The following is a 21,330-nucleotide window of genomic DNA, read 5'->3' on the forward strand; positions in this document are numbered from 1 at the left end:
GGTCAGTATAACACAAGGAATTAAAGTACTTGCCCACACCTTTCCCTGATGGCAGCTACTGTAGCTATCGTTTGCCTTAAAACACACAAGTACACACAGATAATTTTAATGGTTTCTATTTACATATTTAACAACACCTACTGTGCATGTTTTTTAGGTGCTTGAAATTTTAGGGAAGAACAAGTCAAAAAACATAAAACATGGCCCAAGATGCATATGAGATCATTAAGTACAACAAAACAATTCAGTGTGTCTGGAACATACATGATAAGGATTACTTGAAATTACATGCATTCATGTTGTCTGAAAAATCCCCGAGAGCAGACATAGCCAATTGAAATATAAGTAAATATACATTTTATTAATAAGCAATGTGCATGTAGGTATATCTATCTAGATATAGATAAATCAATATGCATTCATAATTCCCCAAAGAAGAAGTCTCAGTTAATGCTTCTTCTGTTATCCACCTATGGTTAGGAGAGAAGTCGTTTTTAGGATGCATCCCAGCATACTGTCAAGTTTCATTCAAACTTTCTACATCTACAATATCCATCAATGAAAACTCATATTCAAAATGGTTCATCATTTTTAGGTGTTAAACAATATTTAAGACTCTGTGGTCTGTGAAAAATGGATGAATTTCTTTTCAGCAAGCACAGAAAAGTTTTTGGTTAACTTAATGGTTACCAGAGAATTAAACTGAGCTTAACACCTCATTCTTCAAGTGTTTTGGTTAATTAAAATTTTCATACACAAACACACACGTAGGGTCTCAGTATACAGCAGTAAGTTGCTTCACTTATGGTCAGAGTGAGCAGTGAGTACATTTGTCCAGGTACGTTATAGAGATTAGAGGAAAATAGAATAACTTTCCTGGCCTTCAGTCCTGGAGTCAGAATTAGGTCAGCCCTCTGTATGGGAAAAAAGTAAATGCCATGATCCTGTATCTTGCTTTCAGCCCAGAGGGACAATATCGGGATACAAATGGATGGGTTTGTATCTACTGTGTTGACAAAATGAACTGATTTCTCTCCCTATATATGCCCAACAAGTGGCCTTTTTTCTTTCTTTTTCCTTTCCAGAGCTGTTATTTAAAGTGATATGCTGCCTTGGAGAGTTCAGAGGTAGCACAGTAGAATGGCAAGTGGAGGGCTTTGAAGCCAGATAAACCTGGGTTAGAATCTCATGTTGCCTCCAGCTTTGTGAACGAGTCCAAGTCACTTATCAACACCAGGCTTTTCTCCTCATCCTTACAGTGGAGCCATGCTACTTAAGTCAAAGAGACTAGAAATAACCTCTGTAACATTGCAATGTTTCTGCCACAGCATCTGTCACAGGACAGGCATTCAATAAACTGTTGATAAGCACTCTATATCCTGTACCTAGCACCATGCTTAGAACACATTGTCAATCAATATATATTAAGTCAAATTTTTTTTGTTGTTGTTATCTAGGACTACTAGACAAAAAATTGGAGGAAAGGGAAACCCAATACTGGCAGCAGCATGAATTGTACATTTCCAGTTATATCAGGTCAGATTGCTGGTACCATGTTGAATGGCCTTCTCTCAGTGGTGGGAAAATAGTAGTCTAGTCATGCATATGCCTCATAATAGGAGAAAAAAATGGGGATCTAAGTTGATCTTCATAGTTGGAAGAATCATCTTCTTTGATATCCTCTTCCTTTCCTAATTTTTTTATTATGACCACTAGTGAAAGGGTGTTTTCAAAAACACCAGATTTCATGGGGCAATAAATGTATTTCTGCAATAAATAAATACATACATACATACATACATAGATACTAACTAAGTGCATATATGTCTGATTTCCTGTCAACCCAGTATAAGGTGGCTAATTAAGGAAGAGATTAAGAACGTTCTGGATTATTGATGTGATGAAAGTTTCAAGTATCTTTGTGTGTAAATGGTGTCTCTTTCAAATAACATGAACATACATACAATAAAGACATCAATGTATAATGATAATGGCATTTTGTTGATAAGCATGGAATAAACTAGTTCTTATTTTAAATATGCATATACTTAATATAAAATATTCTGTACTTTTTCCTTTTTTTCTAACTGATTCTTAAATGTCTATGAAATATAAATAAGAGACATTCTCAGCATACACACTGTTCAAGATCTATAATGATAATGCAAATTTAGACATGCTTTATAGAAAGGAAATCTAGTAGGCCGCTTTCTCACTTGCAGATGGTTTGTTTCACCCTTGATGAGACTAATAAAATCAGTCAAGGCCCTGCAAATATTCATACAAAATATTCAACTGCAAAGTACTTTGGTACTAAAACTACTCCTTTAACAATCTGTTTTACTGGTTGAGCTCACAGACATGGCAACTTTTCATGAAGAGCTGAGTAATTATATAATTTCACTTTTCACCATTAAGTGTATTAAACAAAGAACTTCAAGCTAATGCACCAGCAATGATATCTTAAATCCTTGTCTGTTGTTACAGCTTCTTCTTGAAGTTACTATCTTCCCATCCAAGCTGGCCTTTAATGGAACTGTAAAATTCAGAAGCCAATTTCAACCGAAGTTATCATTAATTCCCAAACAGCAGAAATGACATAATCTAAGCTAAAACAGATCTTTGAATACAGGAAGGATGCTGCTTTTTAAAACATGAGTAAAAGCTGTAAAAGTGAACCTGATTGTAAAGAGCAAAGGAGAAAATGCAGACACAACTTAAAGTCTGTACTCTTTTACTTAATAACCATGTTCTATTTGCTAGAGAAAAGAATACCATGACTTTTTTATCCCTTTCTTCTCTTTTGATGATAACTAATTGTGTCACTCTTTTTAGTCTGATCAACATTGGACCTATTTATTCCAACTCTCACAATTTCTTTGTATGGGGTTTACTTGTTTATAAATCCAAGAGTATGGATAAAAAGAATGTGGAAGTAAAACTTATTGAATCTCTATCAGTGTGCTCTCTAATTACACTGTAATCTTCATTTGACCCTGTTACCATACGTATATGAGGATTAGGCAATGTTATCAGATAGGATCGATTAGATACTGTTTGAGATTACCTGAATAACAAAAAAAATAAATAACTTTCAAGATTATGTGGCATATATGGTGGTAATAAAAGCTGACTGACTTCAAAATCCACCTTCTTTCCTGTCCATGTACAACTAGTCAAAGAACACATTTTGAGACCCACCTCGGTGTTAGTATTAAGCTGCCATTAGGTGTTGTGTTTAGTTGTACAAACGGTCCATGTCCAGTAGAAAAGATTGGCATGGATGAGTTTCCACTCCTAGGGAAAAGCACGCAGACAAAACAAAAACACAAACAAAAAAGTCATAAACGAAACTTCTAGTTATTTAATGCTGTGGACGTTGAAATAAATTATGAAATTCCAGGCAAAGAGATTAACATTTTAATATTAAGCTTCAAATGTTTTGATGTCTAAAAGATGGTACAACTCAGTAGAAGAATTACTCATAATGACATGAAATGTAATTTTAATTTTTGCATAATACCTCTTGTTCTTATTTGCCTGCTCATATATGTTATTTAACAGAGTTAAAATCAGTGCATATGTCATTTGAGTGTCTGATTTGTTTCATTTGACTTTTCTATGTTGTCCAACAATTTCTATAATGGTCAATTATAATGACAACTTCAAAGAGTTGCCGCAACATAATTTATTAATCTTTTTTTTTCCTGTTGAGTGTAATTCATCTTTTAAAAAAATGCACGTTACCTAAGAACAACATAGAAAAAGGAGATCCTCAGTGTTTACTTTTGTTGCTTTGTTCTTGATATTTCATTCAATTCAAAGCCTAACAGCCCTAATTTAAAATCGGAAGCTATGTTTTTGCTCTAAAAGAGGGAGTATGCAGCCTGTACCTCCAAGTGTCAAATGGTGAACCAGAATGGGATAAAAAGACACCTCCATGTGACAAAAGACATTAAGTTACTGGTCTTTCTTATCCCTGAAAACCTGTTACAGCCATGCTCTCAACTGTGAACCTTCACTGAAGATTTCTTTTAATTATCCACTCTTCCCTAGGCTTAGCTGGAAACTTTTAGCTTCTCACTTTCTAATCTTTTTCTTGCCTTTTATTTATTCCAGATTTTAATCTTCATATAAAAATATACCTTTAGGCTGGAAACATCCTGATTCCTGCTATCTTCTCTGGGCTGGCAGGGAGATGATGTGGTTCCTATCTTTTAGAGTATCTTGAAGGACCCATCCACTCCCTCTTCAAAAGAAGGTCCAGTGTTTTTTCCAGGCTATAGTCAACGCTGACCCTTTTCTGTCTGTGTGCATAGAGGAAGTTTCCAAGGAACACTCACGGCTGTTATGATCAGTAAGAGGAAAAGAATGAAGTAGAGGGTGTTTCCTTTCTCTTTCCGGTAAGACAACACCTTAAAGAAACTGAAAGTGTCTGATACCTTTCATTCACTGAACAGAGAACTGGAACAATGGAGCTTGTATTTAATGTCCCAGAATTTATCATCTTGCACTTTCATTTTATAAACAGATAAATGTTAACTCAAGCACACAAATCAATCACCATTCCTTTAATAAAACCTGAAATGGATTTACCAAAGGGAAAATGAGTGTTGCTACTATTATTGCTAAAGATTAAGATATTCCTTCCATGTGGGAAGAAGAATCATCTTATTTAAGGACTTATATAAAATATATTTTTTTATAGCTCAGAAAACAAAACAGGCATAAAGACATGCAAAAAAAAAAAAAGGAAAACACTAATCTGAAAAGATACATGCACCCCAAAGTTCATAGCAGCATTATTTACAATAGCCAAGATATGGAAGCAACCTATGTGCCCATCGACAGATGAATGGATAAATAAGATGTGGTACACACACACACACACACACACACACACACACACACTGGAATATTATTCAACCATAAAAAGAATGGAATCTTGTCATTTATGACAAAATGGATGGACCTGGAGGGTATTATGCTAAGCAAAATAAGTCAGACAGAGACAGACAAATACTGGATGTTTTCTAAAAAACAAAACAAGTGAACAAATATAACAAAGTAGAAACAGACTCACAGATACAAAGAACAAACAGGGGTTTGTTCACAGATACAAAGAACAAACAGGGGTTGCCAGAGGGGAAATGGGTGGAAGGAGGGACAAAGAGGTAGATTAAGAGGTAGAAACTTCCTATTAATCTGTCTCATATCAATTTAATTTAGACCAGCCAGAAGAAGCTATAGAAGGGTAGAGGAAAATTTCTCCCTCCCTGACAGTGTGTAATCTATAAAAATATCCAATATGTTGTACACCTGAAATTAATATAATATTGTAAGTTAACTATACTTCAGTTTAAAAAAAAAAGATCTCAAATGGCAGCAGAGGGTATAGAAGATCAGGAATGCTCTAGATCAGGAAGGACTTTACCACTGCAGGAATCTTTTAGTTAAGGACTCACACATTTAGGGAAGACAGGATGTGGATCAAAAGAGATTTTAGATGACTGAATTTTACCGTCGGTACAGCTTCTGGTACAATTCATCAACACTAATCTTGACTTTTAAGAATATCAGGGAATGTCTATCCAATTTGAAGAGGTTCTAGTTGTGTTGACTTTACATGAAGGCTCCAGAAACATCATTGGAATTGGTTGATTAGTGTACCTCTTCACTGGGAGGGACAAGTTGGTGGATCCTAGTTACTCTCCAATCTCCCCTTTAGATGTCTGTCTTCTTTTACCACTTTTGGTTCATGTTCTCAGTATCCTTATTCTGCTGAATGCCTATGTGTGTTGTATATTCTTCTAGGTAGTTTTCTATGTTCCCGACTCTCCATGATGAAAGATTTTCCAGGTGTGTAATCCAGATAAGCAACATTAGCCTCACCAGGGGCTAGTTACAAATCGTCCAGCTCTATCCCAGATCCACCCACAATTTTGAAACTCTGGGGGTGAGATCCAGTGATGAGTCTTTTAACAAACCTTCCAGGTGATTCTGACGCTTCCTAGTCGCAAACCATAGTCAAATGAAATATCTAATTCTTTACTTGTTCAGGAGGCTGCTCGTTGGTTTCCAAAGTGACTTCTAGTTACCTATAGTAATCTTACTATAAGCAATCTGTTTAAGCCACTGATAAAGTTAATTCATATATCAGGACCCACAAAATGGTGGTCACCCAGGGGCCTGGCCCACATCACAAATCTAAACCTAAGTCAGCCTACACTTACAGGAAGTGTTTCACTTCCTGAAATATAGAAAGAAAATGTAACACCAGTCACAATCTTCCAACTCAGGTTTAGCTAGCTCACCTTACCCTAGAAAATGGGACCTGGTAGCCTATATGCCTATAAGGAAATCCCTGACCTTCATTGCCTCTTCTAATGTTCCATAAAACTCACTGTTGCCCCAAATCCCTCAGGAATAGTGCTCCACTGCTTGTGAGGCACTGTACCCCCAATCTATGGGCTGTTTACTCTTGAATAAAGGACGTCAAACTCGTTATTAAATTGTTTTAGTTTTGTCATTTGACAGCACTCATGACTACGTGGGGGGACATCTAGAAGAGTAATTCATTAAAAATATACATCAGAGTTGTGGATTTAAGCCTTCTATTATCTCTAGCTGTTTTTAGTCTATTGCTTAGCTGTCTTTTTAAAGACAGATCCTGAGGGGATGCATTAATTTCTCTGGAAACTCAAAACAAAATTAAATTGAAAAAATATTGCAAAATTATTTATAAATCAGTTTTTAATCTGGTATCTCTTTATTACACACCTACCACTGGCATTGCACTGATAGGATTGGCAGTTAAATTTTTAACACATGCCTATTCTAGAAGAAAGACTGGAGGCAAATCTTTAAGAATAGACTATTTAGTAAACACTAAATGTGCTACCCTGGGATTCTGAAGTGCTGTTCCATAGTGATGTTTTCACGATCTGGTGGAGAAAAATAGAGATTATGTATACACGTGGAAAAAATGACACACATAAAGCTTGTATTCTAAGATCGTGTTCTATATATGCAGCCTCAAACTTTATATGAGAAAAGACTGCAGTTAATGGTGTAGATATATTGTTTGGGGTTATTCAGAACAACTGGAAAAAACATTCTTTTGGAAAAAACTTCTGAAGTACTCCCATAATTAAATTTTTTGTTGTAAATATTGGTATCAGCAACCTAACAGTGGTGTATAGAGGCCATCAGTTCATACAAATATTTCCAGGTGTCAGTGCTGGATGTTAAAAGTTGGAATTTAATTAGAGACAGAGTAACTGCATTTCAAATCCTTCCAAATCAAGCTCACCTTTTTCAGACTGAACACAATTTATTCCAGTTTGTATTCATAGTAAGCAGAATATAAGCAGCAGAAGTTTACGACAAACTATTTCTTATTTTAAGAAATGATGGAGACAATAAAGATATATTCAATATTTAAAATATTCTTGATCATTTGTATATGTGATCAAGAATATTTTAAATATTGAATATATCTTTATTGTCTCCATCATTTCTTAAAATAAGAAATAGTTTGTCATAAATGATGAAAAATCTGAAAGTGAAATCAAGAAAACACTCCCATTTACCATTGCAACAAAAAGAATAAAATATCTAGGAATAAACCTACCTAAGGAGACAAAAGATCTGTATGCAGAAAATTATAAGACACTGATGAAAGAAATTAAAGATGATACAAATAGATGGAGAGATATACCATGTTCTTGGATTGGAAGAATCAACATTGTGAATATGACTCTACTACCGAAAGCAATCTATAGATTCAATGCAATCCCTATCAAACTACCACTGGCATTTTTTACAGAACTAGAACAAAAAATTTTGCAATTTGTATGGAAACACAAAAGACCCCGAATAGCCAAAGCAATCTTGAGAACGAAAGAAGGAACTGGAGGAATCAGGCTCCCAGACTTCAGACTATACTACAAAGCTACAGTTATCAAGACGGTATGGTACTGGCACAAAAACAGAAAGATAGATCAATGGAACAGGATAGAAAGCCCAGAGATAAACCCACGCACATATGGTCACCTTATCTTTGACAAAGGAGGCAGAAATGTACAGTGGAGAAAGGACAGCCTATTCAATAAGTGGTGCTGGGAAAACTGGACAGCTACATGTAAAAGTATGAAATTAGATCACTCCCTAACACCATACACAAAAATAAGCTCAAAATGGATTAAAGACCTAAATGTAAGGCCAGAAACTATCAAACTCTTAGAGGAAAACATAGGCAGAACACTCTATGACATAAATCACAGCAAGGTTCTTTTTGACCCACCTCCTAGAGAAATGGAAATAAAAACAAGAGTAAACAAATGGGACCTAATGAAACTTAAAAGCTTTTGCGCAGCAAAGGAAACCATAAAGAAGACCAAAAGACAACCCTCAGAATGGGAGAAAATATTTGCAAATGAAGCAACTGACAAAGGATTGATCTCCAAAATTTATAAGCAGCTCATGCAGCTTAATAACAAAAAAACAAACAACCCAATCCAAAAATGGGCAGAAGACCTAAATAGACATTTCTCCAAAGAAGATATACAGAGTGCCAACAAACACATGAAAGAATGCTCAACATCACTAATCATGAGAGAAATGCAAATCAAAACTACAATGAGATATCATCTCACACCAGTCAGAATGGCCATCATCAAAAAATCTATAAACAATAAATGCTGGAGAGGGTGTGGAGAAAAGGGAACCCTCTTACACTGTTGGTGGGAATGTAAATTGATACAGCCACTGTGGAGAACAGTATGGAGGTTCCTTAAAAAGCTACAAATAGAACTACCATATGACCCAGCAATCCCACTACTGGGCATATACCCTGAGAAAACCATAATTCAAAAAGAGTCATGTACCAAAATGTTCATTGCAGCTCTATTTACAATAGCCCAGAGATGGAAACAACCTAAGTGTCCATCATCGGATGAATGGATAAAGAAGATGTGGCACATATATACAATGGAATATTACTCAGCCATAAAAAGAGATGAAATTGAGCTATTTGTAATGAGGTGGATAGACCTAGAGTCTGTCATACAGAGTGAAGTAAGTCAGAAAGAGAGAGACAAATACCGTATGTTAACACATATATATGGAATTTAAAAAAAAAAATGTCATGAAAAACCTAGGGGTGAAACAGGAATAAAGACACAGACTTACTAGAGAATGGACTTGAAGCTATGGGGAGGGGGAAGGGTAAACGGTGACAAAGCGATAAAGAGGCATGGACATATATACACTACCAAACGTAAGGTAGATAGCTAGTGGGAAGCAGCCGCATAGCACAGGGAGATCAGCTCGGTGCTTTGTGACCGCCTGGAGGGGTGGGATAGGGAGGGTGGGAGGGAGGGAGACGCAAGCGGGAAGAGATATGGGAATATATGTATATATATAACTGATTCATTTTGTTGTGAAGCTGAAACTAACATACCATTGTAAAGCAATTATACTCCAATAAAGATGTTAAAAAAAAAAGATAGAAAATAAAAAGAAATAAAATAAAATATTCTTGGCAAAATAAAAGGTTAGCAACAATATATTAAGTCACCATTTATTATTTAGAAACAAAATCTCAGAACTGAAAAATTGAACTGTTGAGAATATATTCAAGGGATGATAGTTTTCTCCTGTCCTTATCTGTTTCTATTTTAGAACATAGAAGCCTCCCTCCCCCTCCCCAAACAACAGGATTTAAGGGAATGGTGAAGACATTTTGGTTTGGGGAAAACCATAATATCTTGCTGTTTTTATGTAACAAACTTTACGTGCAAAAAAGTCTTTGAGTAAAAAACAAAAACAAACAAATAAAATCCCTAACTCTGTTAACAGACTTTTATAGACTAAACAACTATGTTGCAGAAAATTTATTGGTAGATGATTCACAACTGACCAAAAGAGATTTTCTTAACCTTTATGTGTATAATTATATTCTCAGTAAATTCCTTGCAACATAAATCTCTCTGGGTTACAAAATACCCGTTTGAGTGTAAGTCAAAATAAAAGTTAAAGACAAAGAGATTTCTCCTTAAATTGTATTAATAAAAATAAGTGACATATCACATAAAAGAGTACCTTAATTCCCAATAATATGTTTTCAAATACTTAGTGGGATAAATCAGGAATGATTTTTTTCCAAGCAAGCAATAATACCAACCTGTGTTTGTTGAAAACTTAGCCATGATTTTTTTTTTCCCTTTTAATTATGTCCTACTTATAGTGGTCTTTTTAAACTCTCTAATTTTGTTTTGATCTACTGGGGGAAAAGTTTTCCAGAGAAGTTAAAATAGGCTAGTGTTGGAATGACAAGCTGAGGAATCCCCTGGATTAAGTCAGAGATGACCCTCACATAGGGTATGTGAGGGTTCCTACTGGTTGCAGTAGGAAACAAATGTTTGTTTGTTTGTTCTTACTTTGTTTTTAACATCAGATGAAATCAAACTGCCAAACTTTGGAGATGTTTTGTACAATTTCTATGTTTTTTACTGAAACAAGTACACAAAGTTCCATGGGTTCCTTTGAAATGAGAGGACTACTTATCAGAATCACGGGGGCTTCTTTAAAGAACCAAGACCTCTGGGCCTCATTCTAGCCAAAATTCCAGCCTGGGTTCTATGGAGGCCCTAGTAGTTCATGGTAACCTGTAGGGGGCTTATATTTGGAGGAGAAATAATGACATCTTTATTTTTACTAGCTAATTGAAATATAGCCTTTTCTTCTGATACAAATTCAGGTGACTAACCACAATATTATTAGAAATACCTATACTTTTGCCACTAAAACAAATTGCAGATATCTTCAGATCACACTGCAGTTACTGTATAACTGTAAAAATATCATTTATGTTCATTTCTGATAGTACAATAATCATTGGAATCGCCAGTATATCTTATTTACTATGTTAATAAAGAAATATATAATACCATCCTGTATTTTGAATACTTTGATAATTTTTTTCAATGTAATGAATTTCCTTTGTAGTTATGTGTATTTTACTTTATGCAAAAATATGAACTTAAGAAGAGGTTGACAAGTTTCACCAGACTGCTAAAAATGCCCATGACACACGCAAAAGAAGGTTAAGGATGTCTACCCTAGATAGTGGTTCTCAAACTTCAGTGAACAGCAGACTCACCAAGAGCTATTCAAACACAGATTGCTCTGCCCAGCTCTAGACTTTCGGATGAGAGGGTCTGAGGTGGCGGTTCCAGAATATGCGTCTGTATACATGCATCCCAGGTGTTGCAGGTTCTGCTAATTTGCTTTTTTTTTTAATTCATTTTATTGAAGTATAGTTGATTTACAAAGTTGTGTTAATTTCTGCTGTATAGCAAAGTGATTCAGTTATTAACGTGCTTCTAAAATCACACACTGAAAACCACTGACCTAGACCATCCTGAATCTGAATGTCTGGGACCATGACCAGGTGACTGTAATGCATCACCAGGTCTGGGAGCTGCTGATCTAGCTTCTGGATTACAAATCAGTGGTACGGTGGTACGCTTGCTTTCATGCCCTTGCCCATAGCACATGTAATTACCTAGCCACTGTGTTTTCCCCAACCCTGTTAGATAATAAGCCTAAGATGAATCTTAGGAAGTTACACAGTTACAGTAGTTTGCTATTATTTTCTCTTTACTTATTTTTAATTAACACATTTCTAATTCTAAAACAGGAAAAAAAAAAACCCATCAGAGTTATAAATTGCAATTCTGGCAAATGATGAGCTTTTTAGCTAGGTCAGTTAAACCAAGTAAAATAAAATTTCTTTTCACCCCCTCCCCCTAGCGCCCCTACCTGACCAGCTCACTGCCTCACTCATCCCACCCTAGGGACATAGCTAAGACTAAAATTAAAATTTCCTTTGGTGTTGGACTTGTAAATTAAAATTTAAAAATAACAGAAAACATTATTTAATTATTTTTGTGTCAAGTTAGCAAATGAAAAGAAATCATTTAAAGTTGAATGTAGCAGTTATATATTTTCTATTAATTCCTATATCTAATCTTTGTTGTTTTATGTTAAGGCTTTTTCCCACATAGTTGAAAATTTGGGGACACTGACAGAAAATATAGTCAAGAAGAGGAACATTATTTTTCTACCAATTTCTTAAACTAATAGGAAACACAGGTTCTATTTTCAGTTTTCCAGGAACCTATTTTTAGTGCTAAATTGTGCATACAAATTTGCTGTAGTGCTTACACAGGAAATTAAATTATCATGCTCTATTTATTTGGCAGGTTAACTTAAAAAAATTTTACCCCTCACCACCCCCCGCAAATTTTTGAAACACCTCTAAAATGGAAGAACATTGAAGTAATTCCGTTTCTTATTTGGGGTTTCAGAATGAGAGGCTCAACTTGATGTTTTTGATATTTGAACTGAAGGTATCTAGCCAGGACTATTATGCGATTTAAAAATTAACACCAGCTCCTCATAGGGCTGCCTCATGGGGATACATATAACTAACTCTATTTTTAAAACATTAGTATTTCCTGAATTTTGTAGAGCTGTACAGACCTGATGACTTCTCGTTTTTAATCGCTTAGCAGGGCAAAACAACTGCATAGTTCATTTACTGGGTTAGCAACAGGGCAGTGTGCTTTCCTAGGAAATACCATTTTAAAAATCACTACTCTAAGTTTCCTTAACATTTATTCTTGCATCAGTATAAAATGTTTTCTTTCATACTTTGATCAGAGACAGGAAAATGTTATTCAAAGTACTTTTTACTTATGCAGCTATCAATGGCAGGGAATGAAAATGTTTCATTTAGAAAAGGAAAAGCTGACGAAATCTGCCTCATATGATTTACTAGAATCTGTGGGGAATTGCATTTTGTATCCTATCTGAATAAATAATCTTGAGAGACTGCAGTGCCTTTTTAATAAATTGACTCCTAAATTACTTCCCACTGTACCAAACACATCATTTTAAACTCGCCAAGTTTTCTTTCATTACCATGCACCACTCTAGACAAATTCTCATTAAGGCTCTAACTTTCTTTCAATTACTAGAGCACTATGGAGACTATTTAATAAGTGCAGGTCCAAAGATTAAAGTCTTTGCAGAGATTACCTGACTCATTTCTGAAGAAAACAAGCGCCTGACCTTCACGAAAAATATTGTATCCAAGAGTGGGATGTACTACTCGCTTTTCACACACTAAAAAAATCTAGTTTTCTGTCCCTGTCTCCATCTGGAAGGACTGTGAGTCATTAGAAATGAGGTCAGTGAACTAGATAGTAAAATATGGTTGGGGGGGAAAAACATGTAAATAGATGGTTGTGTGGAATTGGCTGTCATCCACACAGCTCAGGCCATTTTCTAGAAAGCCTTTCCTGACATGCCCAAATTGAGTATAGGTTCTCCTATAGCACATTGTATTTATCACATTATGTTGTAATTCTTTTTTTTTTAACATCTTTATTGGAGTATAATTGCTTTACAATGGTGTGTTAGTTTCTGCTTTATAACAAAGTGAATCAGCTTATTTATGTGTCTATCACCACCACATAAGCATTTAAAGCAAAAACAATGTCCCATTCATCTGAAGACCAGGCACAATATCATTACCAATGCTTAGATTTCCGATCTACGAGTAAATAAAATATTTATATTAGCAACTATTAAAAAATAATAAAGATAAATGTTTCCTTTCCAATATGTTCTCTCATGCAAATGAAGGAATCAGCACTATGCAATCACCCAACGAATTTTATTCAAATTCATTCAAAATATTTCTGCCAAAGAAGATATCAATCACTTTGATCTTTGTAAATGATTCATCTTAACCCCGATCTATCCTCGAGGAAACAATTCAGTTAAGATTTACAAACCACAGTGGAAAGAACACCTGTGTTTATAAGCATATAGTGATGCTTAGGTGACAAATTGGGACTCAAGCTCCTGTGTAATAAAAGCCCAATCATCCAGGGCATTTAGATTCATCCATTGTGGACACAAGGTCAAGTAACCCATCTCCTCAGCCTAAATTTTACGCAGTTTCTGAGTCTATAAAATAGTTCCTCAGCATTACTGGCAAGTTTAGTAGTGGAAGCAAAGGACTTCCTAGGGCCTCACCTGCATGAACTTGCTATTGAACTAAAATCAACACTAAAGTAGGAACCTGGAGTCAGCGCCACTTATGCAGTGCTTTACTTGAAGTGGGGTTAAACAATTGTCTGTTTCAGTGTTTTGTTGATTCTTCATCAAAAAACTTTATTTCCCCTAACCTAACCTCCTCCAAGACTCTTTATGTCTCAAAGCTCCCCAGGTTAAAAGGGTTTTTGTTAGAACACAAACTATAATGTATAATAAAAGGGATATGTGTATATATATATATATATATATATATATAAAAATTGCAAAGTTTCCAAATAATACAGATAAACCAAATTGATGATTATTTACATGATGGATGGTAAAACTCACTTCCTCCATTTGAATTTGACAAGAACTGCCTTCCTGACGAGGATGACATCACTTGCATGAGACTTGGAGCTGGCGAGTTCCCATTCTGAAGGAACAGCATTTTGGGAGGTAAAGGGAGCTGAAAGCTCTCAATCCAACTAGTAGTTATCCAACTTCTAGTATCCAAGAAGTTATAGAGCATTTCTGACACTCTGACTGGGGCCTCAACACATTTTCCTATTGTAAAATATCTCTATGTGATGGTTAGGTGCTATTTTTGGCACTGGTAATCAATATAACTCTCCAAGTCTACTAGAAATTAAACACTGCACTAACATTATTTCTAGTTGAAAATATGTTTTGGGTTAAGAAATAAACATTTTGAAATAAATTTCAAAAATCTGTGTATAGAATGATGACTCCATGAATTATTAATCAGCAAGAAGGACCCCTTAAGAGGAAAGCAATCAATTACCTTTGATTTTGATGAACTAGAAATAGCTGAGATAACTTGGAAATGCTGGGAGTATAGGTGGATGTGGACTTAAATTATTTTCCTTTGTAACTTTGTGTAATCTTCTAAAATAAATTAGAAAACAATTCTCCAGTTCAAGGTGGAAAGGAAATTATAATGATTTATAACTGGCAAATGTATACTTCTGGCATACATTTATTTAGCTAGAAATATTTATATTTACATATATACTTATACATAAAGAATAATTTATTGCTTCAACAAATATTTTTTAGCACCTGTATTTTGAAACAAATATAAGTCTAGATATTAGCAATGCAATAATGGATAAAATAGACATGGGTCTTACATTTATAGACTTCTTAGTTTACAGGCCAACCCGGTAAATAATATAGTGCTATGAGTGATAAATAACCATATGTGACCCAATATGGTTAAGTGTCTCAAATCATGAATACCAAAGGATCAGAATGGTGAATTAGAGTTGACAGATTATACAGCTTAAATGAAGTAAATTATTACTACTTATCACCCACCATTTTTCACCTCATCACTTTTGAGACTGATGGGAAGGTAAAAAACGAATATAGTGAACTTATATATTTGAGGTAATATATTATGATATTAAACTGGGATGTAAAGTAAATTTTTGGTGAATCATTAATACGGAATTGTCACTTGAATTAAGTCTTGTAATTTTGCATATTCTTTATCACAATAATTATACTGATACAGATCTTCTGAAAGAACTATTATGAACATGTCACAAAGATACAGCAAAAGCGTGTTCTCTGCGTTACCCTTGTGATTAGTTATATACATTATAATATCGCATAAAATGGAATATTTCCTTTTCTTAAAAATCTACAGAAAATATTTAATGACATGAGAAATGTTCATGTGTAAGTAGGCTACAAGACAGAGCATAATATGGTATTTTGTATGATTTTGTAATATACTATTTCTATATACTTATATTTATGTAATATTTATAAAAAGGTTATTAACTGTGGTTGTTGTTTGAGAATGGGGTTAGGCAAGATTTTTATTTTTTTCCTTTTGATCATGTATATTTTCTAAATCCATAACTTCCATAAATTTTAAATTTCTTAATAAACCCAATTTGAAACCCATAAAAATGCTTGAGAATAATTTAAGAGAGAGCTGGGTAGAATTACTTACCCTAGTCCCAGCAGCTGACAAACATCATTTGAAATCTGGGTCGTCCAGTTCTCAGCACAAGCTACATGCCATATGCTCTGTATTCTGAACTGCACCAAACCACGGTTTGTCGTGCCATTGAAGAGACGCACTAAAGAGATTAGATCATACATAGGGTCATTGTGACCTAAGTTGATAAAAGGAAATGATGGACTCTAAACATGCAATGTTCTTAATATTGAGAATTTAGAGATTGATAGTATGTAATTTTTCGTAACAGTATGCTGGAAGTCTTAAGTTGAAAAAGATAAATTCGGTAGACTTAATTTTGCTCTTTCATATGACTATAAAAAGGGAAAGGGCAGAGAAATGCGAGTTCACTGCATACCAATACAGCAAATAAACAGAAAATAAAGCTTTTTGAAGAGAATATCTTATAAATGTGTTCTCTAAAAGAAGGAAAACTCAAGTTCAGGAATAACTGTAAGCATTTTTTTTTTCCTACTTCTTTCTCCAGAAGCTATTTTCTTTACCCTTATTCTTTTGCTGTTTGGTTTCCGTCATCTTCCCCTCTGTCTTACAACCATTTTGGATAGAGTGTTAAGGCCATTAGTGGCTAAGTGGGGATTGGGTTAAGCTAAGCTAGTTTATCAAACAGGTAAAATATCACCCATCATAGTTTTACCCACAGACGCCACATTGTAATTCTGTAAGTGAATGTTATGTTTACATTTTTTCCCTATTATAAAAAGAATAACAGCATGCACTTTAGAATTAGACAGACTTAGGCTGGAAACACAGCTCTAGCCCTTGCTAGGTGTGTGATCTTTGGCAGCCCCTTAACTCCTCCAAGCCTCAGCTTTCTCATGACTGAAATAGAGTTCATTCTAATTACGTTAAGATTGTTTTACAGCACTTAGTTACAGTGCATGGCACATCATAAATAGCATTAAGTATGTGCTCTGAAATAAAAGTAAGACAGAGTAAAAGTAGCCATTACTCCTAATGTGATAGAGATCTGGAGTGGGGCTGGACAGGAGTCGCAGGCAGAGGGAGTAGTAGATACTGAAGAATCAAGCATGTGAAGGAACAAGTCTAAGAAAGACAGTTATAAGTGAGCATGAGGGTGCCTCTGTGTGTAGGCAATGTACAGAGTATAATAGTTAATAAGAGTGATGCTAGAGTGCCTGGTGTGGGCTGTTGTCTCTCTGTGGTATTTTATGCTTTTTACCTGAAGATGGGTTGTCCTAGACTTAAAGTTATTAAATGTAGTCAAGTTTAAACAAACAAACAGAAACAAGAGTTTGCATGTTAGCTTTTATTCTAACCAGAATGGTGACAGCGGTGCTGAAATCACTGGGAGATCATAACTTCAGAGTACCAAAATATATCCTAGTAAATATAGTCATAATCTTCCTTTCACATCTGTAGAATCCAAATGTAGAGGTTAAGCTGATAAAAAGTATTTTCCTAAAAATAAAACGTACCACAATGTGCTTCATCTGAGCCATCCTTACAGTGTGGAAAACTGTCACAGAGATTCACCAGCGGGACACACTCTCCATTTTTACACTGAAAATTGTCTTCCTTGCAGGGCTCTGTGGGGGAAAAATATGTACTGTATAGGATAAAGAAATGACAGACGGTTCTAGAGTACCCATCCCATTTCTGCCCCTTTAAACATCCTGTTATTTGCCACAGTGCATAGTTAAAGCTGGCTTCGATATTGACTATGACTACACACTTACTGCTCAGAATGTTTCTGCAATAGTTCTGTCAAAGCCAGAGGCATGGCTTAAGAAGAGCATGTATAAAACCTTAAGCATCTCCTTTGCAGCAGAGGGCAGGGCAGTTGCAAGAGATGGCTGAGAGGTTTTGGACATACCTCTCCCGCACCATCTCCGTGAGTCTCAAATTCTTCCAACCCAAATGAACATATTGGGCTGGGCAAAAAGTTCGTTCATAAGATGTTATGGGAAAACCAGAACAAACTTTTTGGCCAACCCAATACAAGTAACAACCACTGGCATGTTACACAAGCATAAATAGATCTCTTGGTTTTACCATCCAAATGATACCTCCAAACCTTTATTATATAGAAATGTGGAAGGGGCCTTTTGGTGGGATCAAAGTTGGACCAGGCTGGAAGCAGTGAGCTTGATTAAAATGTGATGAGATGGGAAAAAGTCATCTAAAGAAATGGAACCTGCAATAGTGGTAATTTGAAGGGACGTAGGAATGGAGAGCCAAACAAGAAAAGCAGGGTTGGAGTCATGGGAATGTGCTTGGACATTAAGAAACAGAAGGAAAATGAAGAGGCTGGACAAGGAAGGAACTGAGTAGATCCGGTAGTTTTTTCCAGAATTTGAGTTGTGCAGAAAGATGTCTACTTGAAATACTCATTGTTTAAAAGGAGTGAGAACTATGTTTCCTGTAAATGTTTGTTTAAATCTTAAGGACTTTTGCCCTGGGAGAGTCTTCATCTCACTGGAAAGAGGGGTTTGCTTTCCTCGAGTTGTTTTCTGATTGACTTGGGAGGGGTAGCTACATCCTGATATTAGGATCTCTGTTGGGGCCACACGGGAAATGGACCCTCTGAGAAAGGAAATATTAGCTGGGTATTGAGAAGCTTGAAGTTTCTTCCCCTAGTGGTGCATGTACAACAATAATAGGGAAGAAAAAGCACTTGAAAAAAAAAAGGAACAGGGAAACCTGTATTTTAAAAGCTATTAATGAATATTAATCATTGACTACTATACTGTACTGTTTTCATAGATACACAATTCATGTTAAAACGGTTTCAAAAACAAATGGTACTGGTCTCCATAGAGACTTTCTGAATTTATGATGGCCAAATGTAATGACACCTGAAAGGAATAATTTCTGTTGCTTTAGAATCTAGGTTGTAGCCCCAAATCTGTGAGAATTGACAAATACTGTAATGTTCTAAAGAGAGGTACTAAATGTAGCCATACTAATACTTTAAAAATTACCGAAACTAGTCTGGTGACTATAAATTTCTAGCTAGCACCTATTTCCAGCTATGAAAAAGAGGATTCGAGTTTTTTTCTAGAAACAGACTAAATAAGGGTCTTAAGGGATAGTGTTTTCATGTGCAATATGGGAGGAAGTTGCCATCCAGCAAACCAAGTGAAGGATGCCCCGAGAGAACCAACTCATACTGGGTTGCCTTAAAGAAGAGAGGTCATCTCACTCCCCAGCTGAAAGTTTGTTACACTGCAGAGTCATAAGGGCTAGTGCTTACACGGGACTAGTGCAGGGACTTTCAGGTACTTTTTTCAGCTGGGACCACAGTAAAAATACATATTTTAAATTGTACTCTAGGGCATACCCCAATGTGTATATGTGTGTGTGTGTGAGTGTGTGTGCATGTAACTAAATTAAAATTTACTTTGTTCTGTTATTTCTATTCCATTCCATTCCATTCCATCCCATCCCATCCCATCCCATCCCATCCCATCCCATTCTATTCTATTCTATTCTATTCCATCCCATTCCATCCATTTTGCTCCATAGCAAAGAATGGTGGCCAAAACTCAATAAATTGATTTCATGATACACTTTTTTTTTGTTGTTTCCTGCGGTACGCGGGCCTCTTACTGCTGTGGCCTCTCCCGTTGCGGAGCACAGGCTCCGAACGCGCAGGCTCAGCAGCCACGGCTCACGGGCCCAGCCGCTCTGTGGCATGTGGGATCTTCGCGGACCGGGGCACGAACCCGTGTCCCCTGCATCGGCAGGCGGACTCTCAACCACTGCGCCACCAGGGAAGCCCTCATGATAAACTTTTTGAAAAATACCAGACTAAACTGAAGTATAGTGAAAAATTTCATGGGAGATGGTAACTTTAGTGTCCTAAATTTTGTGGGTAGATAGCTATGTAAATAAAGATCAGCATTCACTTCCTGTGTAATGAATTTAGAAGCCAGACATTTGGCTGGAACTTTCCTTGATGATAGTTAGGTATAAGAGAGAGGGTGGCAGTAGAAAAAAGCTGCATTTTCTCCATGTGCAGGGCAGTGCATGAGTTTTGTTTTGGCCACATGGACACTGGGAAAGATAACTGAGTGACAGCCGCCTGTCAGGACAAGCTGGCTCCAGCACAAATACGTGCGGGAATGAAGCCTGGCTGGTGGGGATTATGAGCAAAGCAGGGTTATAAGAGATCACAGGGTAAGTAGTGTACTACCCATGCCTACTGTGCAGTGGTCCTGGGGAGGGGGGAGAGGAACACACCAAAGAACCCACAACTCTGTTCTACAAAAGAGTTAGCATTTGTCCAGGAGCTACTGTTAGCTGAAAGAAAACTACAGTGGTGGAAGATTATCCTTTTCTGCCTCTCTTCCAACACTGGAGCTATGGGAAGATGGAAGGGAAAGAAAGTGGGAAATAAGTTAAAGACAATATTTCCACCTTCTTCTACTTTAAGATATCGGGCCAAGATTTGTGCCTGAGTTGGGAGATTAAATAAAAAAGAGCTGTGACTTAGATGATATTAAGGTTTTAATGTTGTATTTGACTGTACGTTTTAATACCTAAAAGTGAGGTTTAATTACCCAGTTAAGAAAATTGCATACCTAAAATAACTGGAAAAATGAAGAGATCTGCCTGAAATATCCCAGAATAAAAAGAGAGATTTGGGGCTTCCCTGGTGGCAGAGTGGTTGAGAGTCCGCCTGCCGATGCAGGAGACACGGCTTCGTTTCCCGGTCCGGGAAGATCCCACATGCCGCGGAGCGGCTGGGCCCATGAGCCATGGCCGCTGAGCCTGCACGTCCGGAGCCTGTGCTCCACAACAGGAGAGGCCACAACAGTGAGAGGCCCGCATACCACAAAAAAAAAAAAAAAAAAAAGAGAGAGATTTGAAATAAAGTAAGTAGAGAAAAATAAAGTTTTATCTGTTTATATTCTCATCAGGTCCATTCTTTAAATTGAATGTACAATGTACTATCTGTAATACCCTTATGCCTTGTTTCTTCATTTTATATGCTTAGGACTTGACAAAATGACTGGAACAGAGTAGGAAATCAGTAGATATTTGTTAAGTGTTAAGTGAATTAATTTATGTTAAATGAGTGACATGCCTCAAAAATCAGTATGAACCTTAGTAATAGAGTTGACACAATACAAAGAAATCTTTAAAAGTATGATTTCAAAAAAATATTTAAAAATTAGGCAGTTGATTGGCTGATGGTAACTCTATTGATTTGAAAAGTAAAAATTGATTCTATGAAT

The 21,330-nt window shown here is 36.0% G+C and overlaps 1 protein-coding gene across 2 annotated transcripts in view; it reads right to left on the minus strand.

The window, feature by feature from the left end:
• The window catches only part of TMPRSS15 (transmembrane serine protease 15), a gene marked incomplete at both ends in the record, with an annotated part of 135,126 nt that overhangs the window by 23,419 nt on the left and 90,377 nt on the right, over window positions 1-21,330 (minus strand). For both annotated transcript variants that reach the window (XM_079922843.1, XM_079922842.1), the window contains 3 exons: window positions 3,202-3,297; window positions 16,100-16,229; window positions 17,566-17,676. In XM_079922843.1, coding sequence (XP_079778969.1) covers window positions 3,202-3,297; window positions 16,100-16,229; window positions 17,566-17,676 — 337 coding nt within the window. The remainder of the gene's footprint in view (window positions 1-3,201; window positions 3,298-16,099; window positions 16,230-17,565; window positions 17,677-21,330) is intronic.

Source organism: Stenella coeruleoalba (assembly GCF_951394435.1).
Source record: "Stenella coeruleoalba genome assembly, chromosome: 5".
Lineage (NCBI taxonomy): Eukaryota > Metazoa > Chordata > Mammalia > Artiodactyla > Delphinidae > Stenella > Stenella coeruleoalba.